The sequence below is a fragment of the Vulpes vulpes genome, chromosome 12, assembly GCF_048418805.1.
Source record: "Vulpes vulpes isolate BD-2025 chromosome 12, VulVul3, whole genome shotgun sequence".
Lineage (NCBI taxonomy): Eukaryota > Metazoa > Chordata > Mammalia > Carnivora > Canidae > Vulpes > Vulpes vulpes.
In genome coordinates this window covers 132,685,125-132,707,003 of record NC_132791.1, presented here as the reverse complement: position 1 = coordinate 132,707,003, position 21,879 = coordinate 132,685,125, and the positions used below count along the sequence as shown (strand labels likewise).

The 21,879-nt window shown below is 56.9% G+C and overlaps 1 protein-coding gene across 1 annotated transcript in view; it reads right to left on the bottom strand.

Moving 5' to 3' along the window:
- Positions 1 to 775: 775 nt before the first annotated feature.
- The window catches only part of NLRP1 (NLR family pyrin domain containing 1), a 33,655-nt gene continuing 12,551 nt past the window's right edge, over positions 776 to 21,879 (bottom strand). The window contains exons 5-17 of the mRNA XM_072730009.1: positions 19,123 to 20,740; positions 17,941 to 18,111; positions 13,965 to 14,135; positions 13,255 to 13,425; positions 11,777 to 11,866; positions 10,404 to 10,492; positions 9,684 to 9,846; positions 8,205 to 8,428; positions 4,889 to 5,151; positions 4,649 to 4,774; positions 2,959 to 3,100; positions 1,908 to 1,952; positions 776 to 1,491 (exon numbers count right to left, since the gene is read on the bottom strand). Of these exons, the coding sequence (XP_072586110.1) occupies positions 1,202 to 1,491; positions 1,908 to 1,952; positions 2,959 to 3,100; positions 4,649 to 4,774; positions 4,889 to 5,151; positions 8,205 to 8,428; positions 9,684 to 9,846; positions 10,404 to 10,492; positions 11,777 to 11,866; positions 13,255 to 13,425; positions 13,965 to 14,135; positions 17,941 to 18,111; positions 19,123 to 20,740 (3,563 nt within the window). The 3' untranslated portion in view covers positions 776 to 1,201. The remainder of the gene's footprint in view (positions 1,492 to 1,907; positions 1,953 to 2,958; positions 3,101 to 4,648; positions 4,775 to 4,888; positions 5,152 to 8,204; positions 8,429 to 9,683; positions 9,847 to 10,403; positions 10,493 to 11,776; positions 11,867 to 13,254; positions 13,426 to 13,964; positions 14,136 to 17,940; positions 18,112 to 19,122; positions 20,741 to 21,879) is intronic.

Below are 21,879 nucleotides of genomic sequence, written 5' to 3'. Positions count from 1 at the left end.
CTTGTCTTAACCTCAAAGTCAGGAATGCCGAAGAAGAGTATCCCCTGGGCTGCGAGGTAGAGGGTGATGTCAAGGGGAGTGGGCCCGAGTGAGTGGGGGGGGAGAAGTGACTCTGAGGGAGCAGGATGACCAGCGTGGGGGGTACAATCAGCTCGTGCTTCCTGATCTTGGGCAGAGCTGGCTCCCCTGCGATGAGAAGGATGTTGGTGGAAATCTGTTAACACCAGCAGGTTCTGTTCTAAGATTGCTGGTGCCCTGGGACTGTGGGGGTGGCCTGTCGACTTGGGGACCATCCCGAGGGCGGCCCTGTGTTCCTATGGATGTGCAGTAGCCAGGATGGGAGCTGAGGGATGTGCCCGGGGAGGGTTCCTTTACCAAGTGCCTACTAACAAAGCCTCACTTCATGCTATCCTGCGTGCCAGGCACTCTGCGAGGCTCTGAAGTCAACTGATGAGTTCACATGTGGCTCCCGCCCTCAGAGAGTTTCCTGTCTGGTGCGGGGAGGCCAGCAATGGAGCAGGATGTATGAAGCCACGTGCTGAGTGCTCTGAGGGGGATGAGGGGCACCAGGTGCCACGGGAGTGCAAGGCAGGGGTGCTCAGTGCGGGCAAAAGGTGAGGGAGTCCATTTGTACTGGAGGAGACGTCTAAGTGGGGTCCAGACCCTGTTTCCCCTGTGGCATCCTTCTCTGCCCCCTCCCAGCTCCAGCAGCCCATCTTGCCTTCAGAAACTACGGAGCACAGTTTGGGTTCACGAAAAACCCAGCCCCACAGGCACAAGTGAAAACTGAATCTCTTTCTGGCCCCGATTCCCCCCGGGAACCCACCCGCACCAGCCGCAGGGCCCCCTTGCCCCTCCTTGCATCCGAGTGGCCCCAGGACAGCTCCAGGCTGGGCTGCGGCGCCTGCCACCCCGGGTTCTCAGCTCAGGCTCCTGCAAGGTCCGCAGAAGTCTTGCCAGCTGCAGATGGACATTCCCTGAGATGTAGTGTGGCGCCTCGACAGCCCACCTGGGAAAGCTGAGCCTTGTGTGGTGCCCCCTGGGCGGGGGCATCGCTGGAGCCCCAAGACTTTGGAGCCGGAGGGTGCTCGGACATGTGCTTGTGTCCAGATGGAGATGCCGAGGCCCCTACAAGTGGTCAGCAGAGCCAGGCCTCATGGCAGGTGCTGGAGATGCAGCTGCTGGGCTGTCCAGGAGGCGCCTACTTGCCACTGCTGCTGCCCCACTTCTCCCAGAGTTCCATGATGAGGTAAGGATGAGCCTCCTTCAGAGCCTGGTACACCTGGTCCTTGCAGGCCCGGTCCCACGACCTGCTGAAACTGAACAGCTTCCGCATCTGGCTGGGGGTCGTGGCCTCGGCCCGCACCCTCTCGTACTGCTCCTCGCTCAACACCTGCCCATGCAGCATGTCCAGCACAGGATCCACCGACGTCACCCGAGCCACCAGTTGCTCCCGATGCCGGTCCACGAAGTGCAGCCAGGCCGGGGCATCTGTGGGGGAAGGGTGAGGCTGGCCGTGGACCCAGAAGGGCCCCCACAGTGGCCCCTGCCTCTGACTGCCACCCCCGCTCCCCCAGCTCTCTTCACTCCCTCCTCTGCATCTTTCCTGCCGGCATCAGGCCAAGCACCCAGGCTGGGGCTGGGGCTGGGTGGGGCCCAAGACGGTGGCCTCCGAGGTGGCCTCTGAGGCTGTCTCTCGGCCTCTATATCTGTGCAGGACGATCCCCCCCCTAGGCAAGAGTAAGGGAAAGAGGAGGGTCTATGCCCTGGGGCACACTGCATCCCCCTGAGGCCTGATCCCAGTGGGGGATGAAGGCTCAGGTCCCTTCCTCTCTCTCCCCAGCCCCCTCCAGGATGCATGGGGCACCCAGGACTGCCCCGGCTCCTGAGGCCTGCCCATCACTGACCTGCGGGGGCTGGAGGAGCCAGAGAAGCCACAGGCCGGAGATCCCCTGGGGATGGCAGAGACAGAGGAGCATCAGTGACAGTGCGGGCTGTTGCTTGTCGGAACCTCACCTACTTCTGAGATGCTTTCGTCCTCAAGACAAGCTGTGGACGGGGTCTGTCCATGCCCTGGAGCAAGGACTGCAGGGGCACGTAGACATTGCCTGGGGGAGTCCCTTCCTCGTGCATGTGGGGAAACTGAGGCTGTGATCATAGAGATGGAGGCATTCAGACCCCAGAACGTGTGGTTTATGTAGTCCAGGCTGCGACTAACCACCTCCCCAATGAGAGAACTTCAACTATCGGAGATATCCTTGCCTTGACCTTTTCCTTCCTCTTTTTATTTATTTATTTATTTTTAAGATTTTATTTATTTATTCATGAGAGACAGAGAGAGAGAAAGAGAAGCAGAGACACAGGCAGAGGGAGAAGCAGGCTCCATGCAGGGAGCCCAACGTGGGACTCGATCCCGGGACTCCAGGATCACGCCCTGGGCCAAAGGCAGGCGCCAAAACGCTGAGCCACTCAGGGATCCCCACCTTCCTCCTTTTAAAAATATTTTATTAATTTATCTGAGGCAGAGCGAGCATGGGTATGGGGAGTGGCAAAGGGGGATGGAGGAGCAGATGGGGACACTGAGCAGGGAGCTTGATGTGGGCTTGATTCCAGGACCCAGAGGTCATGACCTGAGCCCGAGGCAGATGCTCACTGACTGACGGAGCCCCCAGGGGGCCCCTAGTTTGTTGTAATTCACGAGAAACTCTTCTTCGGAAGGCCTGTGCCTGTCAATACCCAATTCAAGGACAGCATGGAGCCCCTGTGGTGTGTGGGGCTGGAGGGCGATTAACTCAGGTTCAAATCCTGCTCCTTCACTGGCTGTTGCACGACTAGAAAAGGCCTGGCCCATCTCCTCCCATCATTTATGATGACACAGACCCACGTGCACGCATCTCTGAATCTCCCCCTCCTCCCTCTGAGTCCCCCCCCCCCCCCCCCCCCCGGACTTGGCTTTACCTGGTTTTACCAGGGCTTCCCACACCACTGTGTCATCCTTTTTGTCTCTCACTTGCAGTCTGATCCCCGACCCCAAGTGGCTGACGTAGAACTCAGAGAAGAGCTGGGGTTCCCTGGGGCTGCGGTAGCAGAGCTCCAGTTCCTGGAGAGAGAGAGAAAGAGAGAGAGAGAGAGAGAGAGAGAGAGAGAGCACGTTCTGTGGTCTCTCCCCCAACCTTCCGATGCCTTCCTGGCCCCCACTCAGCCCCACGGGGACACTCCTGCCATCGCCTCCCTGAGATTAATTGCCACCTCCAGCCGCTGCCATTTTCCTAATTTCCCTGCAAGTCTGGACGCCGGGCACCCCTGGATGAGTCAGGACTCACTCCAAGATGTACTATGTGCATATCTTAAATTGGACCCCCTCTCTCCATCGCCCCCACTTGGACCTCTGACCCTCACCCTGCCAGCAGTAAGTCTGGGGTCCCAACTGTGACCCGCTCTCAGGCCCACTCGAACCAGTCCAGCGCACACTGGCCGCGCCCCAGGTTTCCCAAGCTCAGTAAATGGCGCTCAGGCCCCACGATTTCCAGACGTAGTCATCATCCTCAACCCCATCCTCTCTCCACCACACGCTGGGTCCTATTGGCTCCATCTCTGAAGTGACCCCCAAATCTGTAGACAGCTGTCCTGCTGCAACTGCTGCCTCCCAAGTCGGGCCGCTGTGAGCTCCTGCCTGGCCTTCCACTGTTTCCACTCTTGTCCACCCACTGTCCACTCCTGCCCAGCAGCCAGGACAGTCCCTCTGAGAGTAAATCCAATCTTGAATGGCCACGTGTGAGACCCGCTAAGAGCTTGTCACCGCACCAAACTGCACAGGGGCCAACAGGGCCGATGACCGGCCACTCAGGTGACCAAGTCCATCTCTCACCCTGTTTACACCCAACCCAGAGGGAAAATCCATCCTCGGAGTCCTGTCTCTTAACTCAATGTACATATCACTCCCCTCCCTCAGACTGGACACCTGTTCCCCCCTGTCACTGTCACACAGAGGCTTCAAAGACTCGTCTGGCCGTGCGAGGAGGAAAGACTGGTCTTGGTCCGGCTATACACCAGCTGCCATTCAGCAGACACTGTGGCCCAAGTGGCAAAATCTGGGCAGTGGGAAAATCTGGGTACCACGGATGACCATCCAGGCCCCGACATCACCAGTCTCCTGCCCAAATGGGCCACCTGCCCTCCCCATTCTGGCTCTGTCCTTGCTGCACGTGGGGTCGTGCCACCCAGACACGGGTTTGCTGACTTCCGGCTAGAGCGACCTCCACCTCTGGAGAGCACTGCCATTTCCTTTGGCCTCCCTCCCCCCGAAATATCGAGTCAAAGTCCAAATCCCAGCACTTGTTCTGTGTAACCCTCCTCTCGAGAGGCCCCATGGTTCCCAGTGGCACATGTCTTCTTGCAGTGACCAGGACCACACCCGGGCTGTCCAGACGCAGGCAGTTTGGACCTGACACTTGGACACCCTTTGGTGCCCTAGGTCACATGCCAGCATCGCCCCCATCCCACACCTGCCCCTTCGCCCAACTCACCTGCTCCACGCTCACCCCGACTCCTGCTGGCTGTCTGCCTGGCCCCAGCACACCCTGCACCACCAAGAGCTCCTGGACATGCCCTGTGGGTGTTCCCGGGTGGGACCTCTGACCCTGCTCACCTTGGGGATTATCTCTAGCTTCTCTGAGCCAGACACAGTGTAGCGGGAGCCCATGTAGAGCGAGGCCAGTGGGGGCGGCTTGTGTATCTGCACAAACTGGAACTTTTTCTCTTCATTATCTATGGCCTGCAGGGCACAGGAAGCCACAGATTACCCACCTGCCTCGGCTCCTGCTCCTGAGGCCCACCCTGTCCCTGGCTGACCTCACGTTTGCCCACAGCCCACCCTGGCCCGGGCCACCTTGCGGATGGAGTAGTCGCTGGGGATGAGGTATAGGTGGAAGGCGACTTCCCCGGGCCTCAGGTGATGGTACAGCAGCACAACAGAGGTGACAGGGAGGAAGCGCAGGGCAGCGTGGATGGTCCTCAGCAGGACTCCTATGGGGGAGAAGCTGGGGTTCTCCAGGACTACGTGGTCTGCCTCCACCCTGGCTGGCGTCTCCACCAGCATCCCCTCGTCTTTTAAGTGGGCTGCATAGAACAGGGAGGTGTCCACGCTGCTACCTGTCAAGGGGCAGATCCGAGACAGTGATTTAGTGTCCTCGTGGGGTCAGGGTTTGGGGTCAGGCTGGAGCTGCGGGTGTCCAGGAAAGAAGTCCAGTGGCCTGCCTGGTGGTGGAGATGGGGGTCCTTCCCGGGGCCTGGGGCCTTTGGAGGCTGGGTGATCCATAGCCACCCCCAAACTGAGCGGAGCCCGCAGCAGGCCCAGGCCCCTTCTCCCCACTGCCCTTCACCCTTCAGCTGGCAGGCTGGTGGGAGAACAAGCAGCAGGGAGGGACAGCGGGGAGCTGGGGTGACCCGCTGTGCTGTGTGCCCTCCTTTCTGGGGGTGCCTCCTCCTCCACCATTGTGGGGGCCTTGGTGGTGGCAAGTGGGGCCTCCCTCTCAGGATGACTCTGGAAGCTGCCCAACCCTGCAGCCCCAACACAGCCCCGCTCCCCAGACTCGTCCACCTGGGTCTTGACCTGGTGACGGCAGATGAAGGCACAGGGACTGTCCAGCTGCGGGAGCGGGGGAGTCCCCAGAGCAGGTGGCCGCGGTGGCAGGAGGACCCTGCGGGGCTGCATGTGCAGCAAACACCCCTCTGTGTCCTTCTGGGTGCCATCCTGGGGGCTGGCTCACCAGCATCCTTTGCTCACTGTTTCCTGCTCCTCCTTTTCCTCCTGCTGTTGCTGCTCCTCCTCCATCTCCTTCCCCTCCCTTTTCTTCTTCTCTTTCCTATCCTTCTCCTCCTTTTCTTCTTCTCCTCCTCTTTTTCTTTTCCCCTCTTCCTCCATCTCCTTCTTCTTCTCCTCCTCCTTCCTCTCCTCCTCCTCCTCCTTCCTCTTCTCCTCTTCCTCCTCTTCTTCTTCTAGACATATTGCTTAATCTTTTATTGAACCTATCAGCTGCTCGACAACTATCCTTTACGTTCCTTTCCCACAGATGGATGGTGCCCTTGTGCTGAAGGAGAGAAAGGGAGCTGCAGAGAGGATCCTGGGCTGAGGAGCTGCCTGTGCCTAGCCTCACGGGAGACGTTCAGAGCCAGCTGTCGAGGGTAGGGGCGTTTCAGAAGCACGATCGGGGCTCAGGGACTCCACTCTTTATTATTATTCTTTAAAGATTTTATTTACTCATTTGACAGAGAGAGCACACTCAGAAGCAGGGGTAGAAGGAGAGGGAGAAGCAGACGCCCCATTGAGCAGGGAGCCTGACGTGGGGCTCCACCCCAGGACTCTCAGATCATGACCTGAGCCAAAGACAGATGCTCCACCGATGGAGCGATCCAGGCACCTGATTCTATTTTTCTTTCCATCTTTTTCTTGCTCCTAGTTTATAAACGATTCTTCTTACATATATGTTGTTTGATCGATGATCCTAATGTTTTAATGTGCATAAAGTCTAAAGTATATTGATACCTTTACCTAAATATATTTAACTATTGCAACAGTGCTGTAAATGAATCTATCAACCAATATATGAATGGAACATGAAAAACATGTCCTCCTTCATGATCTAACTAGACCATATGTATCCTGAGAGTGTTTCCCTCGTATAAGCTGCAACACACACTGTTCATCAAATCATCGATCATGATGAAATGAGTCAAGATCTGACATGGGGAACGGTATCAGGTTCTTCTGACTTGCTCATTAAATCAGCAGACACAGGATGCCTGCGTGGCTCAGCAGTTGAGCATCTGCCTTTGGCTCAGGGTGTGACCCCCGGGTCCTGGGATCGGGTCCTGCGTCAGGCGCCCTACAGGAAGCCTGCTTCTCCCTCTGCCTGTGTCTCTGCCTCTCTCTGAGTCTCTCATGAATAAATAAATAAAATCTTAAAAAAAAGATTTTTCTGTGTTGCAGTTGTTACATGGGAAGGTTGGCAACCCCGCCCACTGCCTCTGACTCTCAGGGCTGCCGTTCAGAAATCAGAGGTCAGCCTAATGGCCCTGCCTTGTTGGCTGTTTGTCCTTTTGGCGGCTGCCACTGCCTTCCTTCTCGTAGGATTCCGTTTCCTGCAATGTCACTATCATGAGTCCAGATTGATTTATTTATTTTTTTCCCTCTCTCTCCTGCTTTGGATTCTTGGGATTTTTTTCATCCTGAGAGCAAAGTCACACCTTTCAGTGACTCTGTAGAAATTTCTCGGCAATTCTCTCTTGGAACACTGCACCTTCTCCGTCCTGTCCTCCCTCTTCTTCTGGATTCTGATCAGATGAGCGTCCGGCCTTCTCACAGCCTCTTCCACGTCACTGAATCTTGTTTTACTTTCCCACATTTTTAAAGGTTTTTCCAAGCTTTTGTTTGTTTTTAAACTCAATTTATCCTTTTTCCAGGGCATATCGCTTCCTGCTCATTTAAGGACTCCTTCTTTGAGTGTAGAAAACATGCTTATTTGATGGTTCTGTGTCTAGAGATTTCGACATCTGAAGTCTTCATGGGGCTGATTCAGGTTCCCGGCGGTTTCCATTGCTTTTCATCTGTGGCGTCGCCTGGCCACGTGGGACATGTCTGACTGTGAGCTCGGAGTTCCTGGAGCTTTATGGGTTGGAAGTCTTCAGAGGTGAGATGGGGCAGGAAAGGTATGCTACCCTTTATGATGTTTCCTACAGGGAAGCCCTCATCCTGCCCATAGGGACGGTCCTGCCCCCCTGCCTGGCGCTGGTCCTTGGGAACTCCAACGTCCCTGTTGGTTCATTTGACCTCACTTTGTAGGTAGCTCTGTCTTGGTGGTCTCTTCAAAAACCTCCCCTGAGCATAGGGCCTATTTCTTGCATGGGACCATGAATGACCCAATCTGGGGGAAGAGCCCTTAATAGATGCCAATTATTACTGTCATCGAGGACAACACTTTCTACTTGGGGGAACACTCAAGGAACTCAGGCACAAAGAATTATGAGGCTGGGAGACAAAAATGCTTCACAAAAGAGGCGCCCAGAGCACGGTGCTTGCCTCCTGCAACTGTCTCAACCTTTCCGAGGAAGCCACGTGCTCCTCCCACAGGAGGGGGCCATGCAAGCCCCATCCAGGCCCATCATCACCACCCTCCCTGGCTCCGGCCCTCCTCCCTCCTACTCACCTTGCAGGTCCACGAAGTGAGGGAGGCACACAGTAGCCACGGCCCCTGGCTCAGCCTTGATGTCAAACAGAGGCCCCGCCACCATCCAGCTGTGCCATAGGCCAGCCCTGGGCAGGTGCTGGTCCCAGATGCAGAATTCAATGTCAATGGTCACTGGCCCTCTCACCTCAAAACGGAGGCCTGTGTCGGGCCAGTGGTAGGAGCCGGCCACAGGCAGGTGAACCCTGTGTGGTGGACAGGAAATTACCCTATGCAAACTCACTGAGCACCTGCAGGATGCCAGACCCTGTGTAGGGTGGTGGGTTGGGTGGAGTGGCCACAGCCCAGCTGTCAGGCTCAGAAGTACCTGGGTTTGAGCCCTGCCTCCTCGGCCCTCGGCCTGTGGCTCCCCGGGAACGTCCCTGAGCTGCCCCAATCACAGCGTTCTGCTCCGTAAACCCGGATGAGCATCACACCCATGTCAGCAGTGTGAGCACTGAGGGACCTGCGCGGACTTCCCATACACCAGGGGTGGTGGTGGTGATGCGACCACCACAGTGACGGCCATGAACCCGGCAGGTGCTCTTTTTTGTAACGGTCCATTTGCCAGTAACTGGTGACAATCTACCAATAAGATGAATGACACAGCCTTGGGGACAAAAACAGTTCTGCAGGGGTCTTGAGCGACTTTCCCAAAGGTCCCCACACAGGGAGTCCTGGGGTTGCAAGCAGTCAGCGTCCACAGGGGCAGGGTGGACCGGTGTCTCAGCTGAGGTGAGGTGTGTGCTGGTGTTGGGTGAAGGGCCATATGCTGTGGAGGCAATGGTCGGCTTGACCACAGGCGCCCGGGCTGCACGGAGTGTGCAGATTGCGGGACGGGAGTGGGATCTGAGCGACGACAGATTGTACGACTGGGACACATCACCTGTACGGACGTTTCTCGGACCGGCAAGTGCATCTGAACACACACTGGGTGTGAGCTGATCCGAGAGACTGTGATAAACATCACACCTGCTGATGGTTACTGTGCTCATCGAACAAAAGGCGTGACCCCGGGGTCCTGGGATTGAGGTCTGCATCATGCTCCCCGCAGGGAGCCTGCTTCTCCCTCTGCCTGTGTCTCTGCCTCTCTCTGTGTGTTTCATGAATGAATAAATAAAATCTTTTAAAAAAATAAAGAAAATGCTCTAACAACAGAAGATGGGAAAACAGAATAAATCTAGCAAAATGGCTGTGGAAGTTGGGTGAGGAGTACCCGGAACTTGCTTGGACACCGTGTTAGCTCGTGGCTGGAAGTTCTCATGGTAAGACCTCCTTGTCTGTAATACGAGCGCTGGCTCAGCATCTAGGCCGTGGCTGCACCTGCTGGCTTGGACAGGGATGGAGCCCAGAGTGTTGGATGTGGCGCTGTCCGGGTGTGGGGAGCGGGTGTGGGGAACAGATGTGAGGATGGGGACCTGGGAGGGCTACTGGGGACAGCAGGGCACCCCCCTTCCTCACCGGTAGAGGCTTCCATCCTCGGCCAGCCACTCGGGAGCCACAGGCCCCAGGGGGCCCCAGAAGCCATCCCCGGTCCTCAGAGGCTCTGTGTTCAGGTCCCACGGGGCAGCAGGAGAGGGTGGGCGACCCAGCTGCACCTGGCCTACCTGAGGGCAGCTTCCCTCTGGAAATGGGGCAGGACAGGAATCAGCTCCAGGTTCCCTATCTGGGAGTTCCTGGTCCCCTGTGGATACACCATGGCAGGGACCTCCCGAGGCTGGGCTGCCTGGCCTGGGCCACAGCGTTGGACTTCTGTCCTGCCCCTGCCCCTGCCCTCCCCCAGCCCTGCTCCTGACCCTGCTTCTCTCCAGTCCCTGCCCCTGCCCACTCATCCAGAAGTCCTGCTTTCCCCAACATGCTGCAGGTAGGCAGCTTGTGGGCAGAACATGACTCAAAAGGTGGATGGGCAGGGATGGAGGGGTGACTCTCAGGCCTCTGAGGCCTGGTGTGGGCCTCGGGGGGCTGGGCCCTGGTTCCGAGTCTAAGCCATGCTGTGCATATTTGCAGAGAAGCAGCCCAGACACCAGGCTGGGACAGAGGGAGATAGAAATCTTGTTAAATTCTCAGAGTGGAAGGTTCTCTGGGGGGAGCCCGCCCTGTTCCACCCCAGAGCCAGGGGGATGGAGCTGCCCTGGGACCCTTCCCCTTCATGATACTCCTGGCCTGGACCCTTCACAGTACCTGATCCTTGTCTCTGCTGCTTGAGTGAGGACGTGCCACTCGTCTCTCCCCCACTCAGGCCCTCGGTGGGGACGGTCGCACTTGGCTTCCTAAGACACAGAGGCATTCACTCTCCCTGAGATTTCATAGGAAGCTGGGGCTGTCTCTGTGTCACCCTTGCTTAAACTTCCCTTGTCCCGGTTTGAACCTGTGGCCCGAGTCCAGGTTCTGCAGTAGGTCCCTGCCCTGGGAATGACCCACCGGCTCAGCCATCCAAGCCAGAGCTGGGGTGTCATCCTGACTCCCCCCAGACCCCCAACAAGAGCTGACTGGTCACTTGTCATTCCCTCCAAAAGCCACCCTCTTTGTATCCTTTCCCCCTTGTCCTGGCATAGCAGCCACTCGAGTCCCCGCTCAATGTCATCCATCGTTTCTGGGGTAAAGGCTTCGCTGTGCCCACCTCCTGCTCACTCACACTCTCGAGTAAAATTTACCTGGAGCTTGCTTGTCAGACACACATTCCTGGACACCCCCACCCCCTTCCTGGCCCAGAGATTCTGATTCAGCAGGTCCGGAGGGGACCTGAGAATCTGTATTTCTAACGAGGTTCCAGGTGATGCTGGGGCTGGTCCCAACACCTGGCCTCGGCTGTTCCTCGGAGGAGCTAAGCTCCGAGCCTTTACCTCTGCCTGGAATCTGCCCCTTCTCAGCGCAGCATGCCCCCACCCCACCCCCGCATTTCTCAGGGCTCAGCTGTGCTCCTTTGGACAGGGTCCAGCCAGCTCTGGAACATGCTCACTCTGGCCCTAGGTACAGCTTCCCGGGCTGGCGGGTGGCTTGGGGCAAGCTTTTGGTGCACTTGGGCCCAGCTCCCTGCAGCTCCCTGCGGCTCTCTGTGATGTGCCTCACACATGGTGGGTCTGCGGGAGCGTCTGCCTGGCCTCACACCCTTTTCTGTCCACTGTGCGTGAGTGTGGCAGCCAAGAACCCACTGATGCACAGTCGGGCCCCACACCTGGGTAGGGGGCAGCACAGTGGGTTCCCTGTGGGGAGGATGGACTCTGACTGGCCTGCCTGTCCACCTGCCTGTCTGCTTGCACATCCGCCCGCCCGGGGCTGGTCTGGTCCCAAGCCTCTCACTCCTTGTCTTTGCCTCTCCCTTGTGGTCACTGTTCCTCATTCCCAGTCCCACCACTTTACCGGTGCCTCTGCTGTGTTCGTCCCCCTGGTCATCCGCCAGAAGGGTTGAGCCTTCCTGGCATCCTCCTGGGTCTGTCTGCCTCCACCCCGGCTCTTTCCCTGTTTATTGGCTCTGGGGGGGCCTCAAACATGCCTCCTTGGGCCTGGGTCAGCCTGAGGAGGCTCTGGGTCCCCCACTCCCCGGTCCTTCTTACCATTTGCTGCAGATGAACAGCTGAGGTTTCTCCTCCTGCAGGGCCCTCAGCATCTGTGTCATCTCCTCACTTAACTGGGTCTGGTCCAGCCTACAAGCACAGAGGAAGCCTGGTTCTCCTGGGGTGGCGGTGGTGGTGGTGGTGGTGGTGCACATGATCCCGCAATGCTCTCGAGGGCCAAGATGTGACAAGTAGCTGCAGAGCAGGGAAACGAGTCCCTCCCCCTGGCAGAGACCAAGCCTGGGAAGCCCTCTCACGTGCAGGAGACCCCTACGTGGGGAGGGCACCAGGGGTGGAGGCAACAGCCCCCGGGTCATGAAGGGTCAGTGTCAGCTTGGGGACGGCCCCGTGCACACTGTCTAGTGCCCCAGCGTCCAGCCCCCTGTGTCTGGCCTACTCTCCCTAGGTCTGAGATCCCAGGCTGCATAGATGCCTCCGAGGGCCGGCTGGAGCTGACTGGGGTCAGGGCATGTGGGTCCTGGAGCCCCTGGCCCCCTGAGCCCAGCCAGGGCCACAGGGAGGGGTGTAGACAGAAAGAGCCATGGATTGTTTTCAGGCCATGGAACAAAGAGGCAGGAGAGAGCGGCCTTGGGACGGCTGCTCCAGGACAATTGTGCAGGCGTCAGGGCGGGAGGGAGGGTGGCCCACTGCCTCTACCCTGCATACCCCCTCTACTCTGTGCCTGTCCTGCCTGGGCTGGGCCCCCGAGGCTACACCACCCCTGCCTGCCACCCCCCCCATCCTACAGACTCAGAGGACCTTGGCTTTCCCTTCCTGGCCCCCAGCCCCCGGGGGAGCTCAGAAATGTGTATTTGTTGGGACGCCTGGTGGCTCAGCGGTTGAGTGTCTGCCTTGGGCTCAGGGAGTGATCCCGGGGTCCTGGGATTGAGTCCCACATTGGGCTCCGGACAGGGAGCCTGCTTCTCCCTCTGCCTGTTATCTCTGTCTCTCTCTTTCTGTATCTCTCATGAATAAATAAATACAATCTTAAAAAAAAAAAAAGAAATGTATATTTGTGTGTCTGCATGACGAGCATCCCCCTCGTTCCCAGCGGAGTGTGAGTCAGGAGGGCAGGGCCCGTGTCTGCTTGCTTTGTCCCCTGCCCTCCCGGCTGGGCCCACTGGGGGCTCCCCTGGCTGACGGAGAAGTGGCCTGCAGGTCCCCCTGCGCGTGCCCGCCACACTCGGGGTCATCACGTCATCCTGCCCGACTGTGTCCCCATATGTCTGAGTTCTGACCTGCATTGCGCTCCGTGCAGCTGGCAGGGTGGACGCCAGGGCCCATTACACACGTGGAGACACTTGAGTCTCCGATGAACACTGGCACCCAGGCCCGTGGCCTGAGTAGATGGAGGAGCCCAGGTGACCTACATTCTTGGGGCCCTTTGCCTGCCCCTGTCCACCTCCCGGCTCCATCGTCATGGCCACCCTGCGGGGCTCTGTCCCCCCGCCTCTGCCGCCAGGTCCCGTGAGCCTTACCACAGCAGCGTGAGCTGGCAGGTGGGGCGCCCAAGGCCTCCGCACAGCAGCCGCACGCCGACGTCGCCCAGCTCGTTCTGCTGCAGGTCTAGTTCCGTGAGGAGGGGGCTGGTGCTGAGCGCGGAGGCCAGGGCCCCGCAGCAGCGGGACGTGAGGCTGCAGCCAGCCAGCCTGCAGGAAAGGCGCCCCACACCCCCGTCAGCAGCCCCAGCAGCCTCCCATAGGGGTGACTGCGGGCTGGTTTCCCTTTCTAGCTCCTGGAGCCCTTTGGAGGTTCTGGGGTGACAGCCGAGGGGCCTAAGGGCTCTCCTGCCTTGCAGGAACCTAAGAGATTTTAATTTTCTGCCTGTAGCCGTGGAGCCACGCAGGAGGGAGAGGCAGCCTCCCTTTGTCCCCTGGGGTCCCTCCGGCCCCCTTGTCCACCTGGGTCTCCCCGCTGACCGCACGGTGCTTGAGGGGTGCCCAGAGCCAGCTGACCTGGGAGCTCTGGGGGTGCAGCCTCGAGGGTGCCTCCAAGGCAGGAGGACAGACGTGAACCTCCAACACAAGGAAGTGCAGGGGAGCGAGGCGGCTTCCGTGGGAATGGAGGGTCTGTCCTGGTCTGTTCCCCGGGGCCCCTGGCTTCTGTCAGCCCTGCGTCCTGGGGTGGCAACCCCGCCTGCCTCCCTTCCACTCCTCTCCCCCCACAAACTGTCAGTGAGGACAATCACAGCAGCCGGCGGAGCCTGCAGGCCGGCTTGCTCAGCCCCTTGCTCAGATGCTGGGCTCCAGCGTCCAGGAGCAAGTTGAAACTCAGCTCCAGCTCCGCCAGGGCCGGGCTGGCACTCAGCGCAGAGGCCAGGTCGCTGCAGCCCTCCGCCGTCAGGCCGCAGCCGGCCAACCTGTGGGAGACACACACCCGCCCATGCCGCACACGCCTGGGACTGGCCTCTCGCCTTGGCTGACGGCCGGAGGCTCATCTCCCACCTGCCTTGCGTCTCACCTGGGTGAGGTCTCGCGTGAGCACCGTCTCTACTAACCTGCACGGCCCTCCCTGGCCACGTAGCTGGCTTCCTGCCCACCCCCCGGCTTCCAGAGAGTAAGCTCCCTGAGCAAGGACCTGTGCCCATTTCTGTTCCTGGCCATTGTCCTGAGTGCCCAGGATGGTGTCTGGCACACAGTAGGCGCTCAGCCCTCGGCCACCCACTTCTCTGCCCCCGAAGCCATGCGGTCCCACTTAGCCTTCTTCTCTCTGCTCATGGACCCTTGTCCCCGTGGCGCCTGGATTGGACATGCTGAGGATCCAGGTTGGACACCTTGGAAGAAGTCATGGTGGCAGCCATCCATGTCCCGGGCTGGGGGCCTCGCAGCATGCTGGGTGATCTAGTGGGGACTGCTCCGGATACCTAGAGCATCCTGGCAATGCCCTTGCAGGGGTGGGGGTGGGTCCTCTCATCTGCTTCAAGTCAGGGTGGTGGTCCTCGGCCGGGCGGAGGGGAAGGGTCTCCCATCACCAGGCAGGGGTGATGTCTGCCTTTATCTTTCTACCGCCTTTGGGGCACGAGTCTGGCAGCTGGTGGGAGGAGAAACCTGGCATCTGGTGGGCTGTGCGGGCACGCTGGCCTGCGGGATGGTGTGCACGCACCTGCTTGTACCTCTGTGTGTGGGAAGGACTCTGACATCACACAGCACATGGGAAACACCATGAGAGTGGGGCTTGTGGAAGAGGAAAACAGGTTTTATATCCAAGTGCCTTTAATGGCACTTTTCCCCCCTGATGTTGGAGCTGGGGACACTGTGTTTTCATTTTGTATTGGGTCCTGCAAACTGATTAGCTGGTCCTGAGCAGGTGGGGCAGGTTTTCTCTGCTTAGGGAAAAAAGTTGATTTTGGGAAGGGCTGAGCTTGAGGAGCCTCTGGGATTCCCCAGAGGAGAGTGTCAGGGTGGGGTATGGAGCTAGGGCTGTACACATGACAGGTGCCTGCAGGGAGTGGGCGTGGGATGTGATGGGAAGGCTCTGACGAGGAGGGAGGAGGCTCAAGGTGGCGCCCCCTCCCCAGGCTAAAATCCCCATCTCTCTTGATGTCCACAGGATCTGATTTCCCCTCCTACTTTTTCCCTGGACTTCCTTGCCTGGCCTGGAGTCTGAGGTCCCCTGCATCAGGGACATGTCCCACCACCTGGCAGCTTTGTGTGTGCCCTTGGCCCTTAGTTACATCTTCCTGGGCAATCTCTGCCTTCCCCTTCTGCTCCCAACCCCAAACCATACAGACCATGGTCCGAGAAAGCCAGGGGTCCAACTGGCACAGGTCCCCACATGTTACGCCCATTGCATCTCATACCTGAAGGTCGCCTTTGCAGACGGCCACCTCCCACCAGCCACACCCTCCTAGACTGACATTTCCTCGCCTGGCGTGTCCCAACTCCCACTCGTGGGCACACCCATTTCCGCCAGTTGCATCTCTACTTTGGTGACCCATCTCGGCATCAACAAATGTGTCTCTCCTGCGGCTTCACCTGTCTCCAAAGACCCACCATTCGAGCTGCACTGTGTGGATCCCTTTCTTCAAATCCCCAGCCCTGCCTCACCCCACCCAGGACTTGTCTTCAGCTCTGGTCACCGGGGAAACAGAAATGCTTGTCCCTGCTGTGCCATGCTCATAGGTTCTTTCCTGAAGGCCCACAAAGACATGGAGATGATGAAGGCCTACACCCCCATGAGGCTGTCTGATGAGGACAGCTATCTCCACCAGGGCAAGAGGTCAGAGGTAGAGGCCAGGATTCCTGAATCTCTTTCAAAAGTCCTTCCTGCCAGACCTGGGCAGCTCTTGTCCCAGTGGTTTTGGGAGGGGACACAGGAGGTCACAAGGAGGTCATACGAAGCTGGATTTGCCTTCTTAATCTGTCGGCTCCACTTCTGCTCCGTCTCCTACTGCTGCCTTTTGTTTGCTCCCCTGGGGATCTAGTTTGGATTCCACGGCCATCATCATCAACATCCTAAACGCGACCTTCCACCGTATCCTTCTGGCTAACCCCAAGCTCCACCATTTTTCTGCCCCCTCCCAGCCCCCAACCCTGAACCTAACACCCAGTCCCTGCCTGAGGGACAGGGCAGGTGGTGACCGCTAGGAATCGCACTATCACGGGCCTCATCGATGCCTGGTGGGCGGAACCCCCCACTTCACAAGGTCCACTTCAGAACGCTACCTTCCCTGAACATCCACACGCTCAGCACCCAACTCCATGCCTATGTCACAGAGAAAAACGGGGCCACCAGATGGGGACCCTGCAGCATCCCATGGTCCAACCTGCATGCCTCCCTCCCTCCCTCTGTCCCGACCCTGCCTCCCTCCCTCATACGGTAGAGGAGGCGCTCCCTCCCCTCTAAGGCCAGTGATCCCTCTACTCCTTCCCTGACCCATCATTTAACTATTCTCCTGTACCTTTCATGGTCGAATTTCACATTCAGGTCTTTCCCTTCTTAAATGCAGGCCAGTGGTCACACACATGCATTGTCAGCTGGTCCCACGTTTCCCTCTGCTTTAACTCTTCCCTCCTCTTTATCACCCAAGTCTTGATATTGAGTCTCATTTTCTGCCCCTGCCTCTGCTTAGACTGGAATGGCTCACTCTGGACGCTGGCTCCCCTCACATCGCAAAAGCTGCTCCTGCTAAGATCATCCATCGTGACTTCCCTATCTCAAATCCAGAATCCAATGGTGGACAGTTTTCACCCCTTGTTTTACCTGGCTTCCCTGCAGCAGTGATCCCTGCTGGCCACACTGTCCTTGGAGCCCTCTGTCCTCTTAGGCACCACCACGGAGCATGCCCTCCTGGTGTTCTTCTCACCTCCCTGGCCGCTTCTTCTCAGTCTTCTCTGTTGGCTTTTCTTTTCTGAGCATTACACGTTGGGGGGATCTCCCAATGCTCAATGTGCAAGCTTATCCTTGCATATGAATTTTAGGATCAGCTCAACCCCTTCCACAAGAAAGGCAGGTATGATTTTGATCCGGGTCAAGTTGAATCTGTACAGCGGTTGGGTGAGTGTCGCCACATAAGGATATTCATTTTTTTTCCGATTCATGAACATGGGATTTCCTCCCATTAGTGAAGCTTTCATTTAATTTCTTTTCATCATGTTTTACAGTTTTTGGTATGTAAGCCTTGGCCTTCTTTTGTTAAATTTATTTCTAAATGTTTTTATTCTTTTTGATGCTATTGTAAAGAAGAGTTGTTTTCTTCATTTCTTTTTTGTTTTTTTTTTGATTGCTCATTGCTAGTGTGCAGAAGCACTATTGACTTTTATCCTAAAATCTTGGTGAATTTGTTCATTAGTTCTCATAGCTATTTCTGTGGATTCCTTACAATTTTCTATACGTAAGATTATGCTATCTTCAAATAACTAGTTTTATCTCTTCCTTTCTAGTCAGGGAATCTTTTATTTCTTTTTCTTTTCCTTTTTCCCTTTTCTTTTTTTTCCTTTCCTTTCTTTTCCTTTCCTTTTCTTTTATTTCTTTTCTCATTCTTCCTTTCATTTTTCCTTTTCTTATTCCTTTCCCCTTTCCTTTCCTTCCCTTTCCCTTTCTCTTTGTCCTGGATAGACCCTCTGGTACAATGTGGAATAGAAGTGCCAAAAGTGCGGTCAGCTTCCACCTCAGGTCTCCTCCTGCCCATCCCTGCTTCAGAGCAGACCCCAGGACAGACTCACCGCACAGTCTCCAAGTGGCAGCAAGGGAATTTCAGGGCTTTACAAAGACTCTGAACTGCGGGGTGGCTCAGGCGATTTCCACTCAGGTCCAGCTCCTTCAGGCTTCCAGAGGCCCGGAGAGTGGAAAAGAGAACCTGCCAGCAGGCATCTGTGACTGGGACCCAGCTGAACCTGGGGGAGGGGGAGAGGGACAAACAACCTAATGCCTGGGAATAGAGAAATGGTTAAAGCAGTCATGGCGCCTTTCCCATGGTGTATCGACCATGTGGTCATTCAGAATGAGGTTGTGTCAGGCTTCCTCATCACACAGGAAGACAGCATTGATATAACAACTTGGACACCTGGTTGACTCAGTAGGTGGAGCGTCTGACTCGATCTGGGGGACATGGGTTTGAGCCCGATGTCAGGGGTAGAGATTACTTAAAAAATAAAATATAAAAATAAAATATACAGTATAGTTCAGCTCTGCCAAAGAATCGAACACAGCCGAAAAACTGGGGGCACCCGGGATCTCTGTTGATGAAGCTTCTGTCTTTGGCTCAGGGCGTGATCCCAGGGTCCTGGGATCGAGTCCCGCATTGGGCTCCCTGCCTGCATCTCCCTCTGCCTGTGTCTCTGCCTCTCTCTGTGTGTCTCTCATGAATAAATAAATAAAATTTTTTTTTAAAAAAAAGTATCTGCTCCATCATCTCAAACAGGGTGGGATTCAGGCTGAGTGATAGTGCATCATTGGCAAAAAAGAAGCAAGCCAGTTTTTTCAGGGGGGGAAAATAGAGAGTCTCTTTCAGGCATACACATTCTCGGGGGATGGGGGTAGGGGGATGTCTCAGGGCCAATGCCATTGACAACAGCCACCAAGGGGTTACCTGAAGCAGCTGAGCGAGTAGATTCTCCATGAGAGAGAGAAACAGAGACAAGCTGGCTGGGTGGAGGGACCTCAGACCAGCATGGGGGGTGGGAAGGAAGGTGCTCAGGAGAGAAGATGGCGATTGTCAAAGAGACAGGCAAGATGCTGCAGAGGTTCTCAGGTGGTCAGGGAACGGGGCTCAGATTTGGTGAAGCCACTGGCAACTTGGGTTCTTTGGCCCCTGGCGCCAGGCTGAGTGGGAGCGGCTGCAGCGCCCCACACGGGGGTGAGGGGGACCTCGCCATGGGTCTGGCGGAGTGGTGTGGGGGACTCACAGAGCCACACTGGAGGGCCTCCATGCTTGTCCATCCCACCGGCTCTCATTCAGTTGAAGCCTTTTCACGTGGGAGCAGAATTTAAAGCAGAAAGTGCACACCAGGAACTCCATGCCAGTTTGGACACACACGCTCCTCCCGTGGAAATGGGCCATGGCCCGTGTCAGCAAGTCCTCGTCCTGAATCTCGTACAGGCAGTGGAGCAAGTGCAGAGAGCATGGCTGAGGTGCGGAGAGCTGAGGCCAGAGCCCTGCCTCAGCCCAGCGCAGCAGGTCCCGCTTCCTCTCCCAGGGCAGCTTGCACTGGAAGACCGCCTCCATCTCTCGCTCCCCTTGCTCACTCAGAAGGCCAAAGAGGAAATGTGTGGTTGGGGCCCCAAACAGGTCATGTCTCTCATACACCTCTAGCAGTTTCTCTGCCCCTCTGATGCTGTCGGGGTGAGGGCTTCCGCCATCCTCACCCCCCAGCACGCAGGACACGGCTGCAAAGAACTCCTGGAGACAGCGGTGAGCCAGGTGGTAGTTCAGAGGAGAGGGATGCTTTCGGAGGATGCCTGTCTTTAAGAAAGTGGAGATGGTGGCCTCATCGAACCCGTGCTTCCTGAGGTCCCTCCTGCTGAGCAGGTTCGTTCCCCGCCAGAAGCCCTCAGCGGCCAGGGAGCAGAAGCCCCTCAGCTGCGCCCCAAGGAGTTGGGCTGGGAGAACCTGGGAGAGGTAGTATAGCCAGAGGGCCGTGGTGGTCTGGGATGAACCCAGTGAAAGCTCCTCTCCTCGCTGCATCTGCTTCTTCAGGCAGGTGCACAGCAGCCAGGACACCAAGGGCACGAGGCACATGGTTAACAGCGTTGGGTTTAACTCAACCAAGCTGAAGGCTTGGGTGGCTTGGCTTTTGTTCTTGAAATACTTGTAGAAGTACTCCCTCCTGCCGGACTCGGAGAACCCCAGGACCTCCACCCAACTTGGCTGCCCCATGGAGGGAACAAGCCTCCGCAGAGCTGTGGTCCGCACTGTAACCAGCAGGGACACCTCGGGAAGCACAGTTTTGCCCAGCAAGCTGCCCAGCAGTGCGTACACTGGCCGCTGCTTGCTCCAGGACAAATGCAGCTCCGACTCCTGCTCCCCCAAGACCCATCTTGGCTCATCCAAATCATCGAGGATGAAGAGCAGCCGCCCTGGCTGAGACAGGATCTGTTCAGCGGGAAGTACAGGGGCGGCCTGGGCCTTGGTGATGAGCTCAGTGAGGCTCATGGTCTCAGACTGGGCCAGCTCTCTGCAGTTGAAGTAGAAGACATGTCGGAAGCGGTCCTTGTAGAGCCGGCCTTCCTTCCACGCCGTCCTTACCCGCCTGGCCAGTGTTGACTTCCCGATGCCTGCAACCCCATGCAGTATGACTGTTTGGGCACCTAGGCCTGGGCCAAATAGGTCTTCGACCTCAATCAAATGTCCTTGCTTCTCTGCCCCATGGTGCCATCTTCCCTTGATTAGGGACTCGTGGCCTCTAGGGTAAGGCTGATGCAGAAGCAGCAGCTGTATGAATATCTGGTGCAGGTCCTTGTCTTCCCACGACCATGTGGGGTAGGGCTTCTTTCTCCTCTGGTGTTGATACATTTCTGTGATTCCTGTTAAGGGAGGGAAAGATGGGACATAAAGATATGGAACAGATCTGCCCCTGAGCTCTCTCATTAATCCACTCAGCATCTGCTCTGGGCATCCCCTCCAAGCCACTGAGCTCTGCTGGCTGCCGATGCTGGCATGTTCTCACCTATATAGTGGTTGGAGCATGGGCTACAGGAAGGAAACCCCAGCTTTCCCTGACCTGACCAAATCACATTCCCTGGTGACTTTCCTTCCCACCGTAGATATTCATCAAAGGCTTACTCTGTGCCAGGTGCTGCTCCGGAGGCTGAGAGTAAAGAAGGAATGAAACACACACAACTCTGTTCTCCTGAAGCCTGTGGGCTAAGCCATTTGCCCAATTGGGCCTCAGTTTCCTTACCCGTAAATGGGGGGTCGTGACATGTCTTTGTAGGAGGTCACAGAGGACAGAAGGAGATAACGTTGGCTGCTGACAGTACCTTCAGCTCCTACCAGACCAAGGATGTCCTTCTGGCTGCACCTGTGGCTGTCTCCCAGCCCTTGGTTGGAGCAGGCTAGGAATGCTGGAGGGGTCAGTGCTCCAGGAGGAGCCCTGGACCAACAGCAGGTGGCGGTACCCTGCCCCCAGGAGAGAGAACTCTGAGGTGTGTTCTACACGGTCCTGCATAGATCCCAGCAACATCAAATCTCAGTTCCTCCCAAGGTCACTTTCCCCAAAAGGCAGGTTGCTTTGGCTTCTTTCCTTCTCTGTTTCACTTCTTCTCTCTCCTACTATTGTTTTTGGGGAGTATCTTTCCCAGTTAACCACCTGTACTCACACCCCCACTCAGGGTCCACCTCTTAGGGAACTGGCCTGAGACAGACGGGAAGGTGTTTTGTGAGCTGTGAGGGGCTGACATGTCCCCCAGGAAGGGGCCTCAGGATCCTCTCTTAAATTCCACCTGGAATAATTGTTAAACCCCCATGTCCTTCTTCCCCTCAGAATATACCAGGCACTTCTCACTTCTCTCCTTTGGCAACTTTTAGAGATGATACAAGTGACTCCTTTGGGTCCTGAGGCTCAGCTCATTTTGGAAAACTGCAGGGCTTCCAGAGTTGAGGGCACCTTTCCTACCTTTGTCAGTGTGCTGAGAAGAATCTGGGGGGACAGTAGGACATGTGG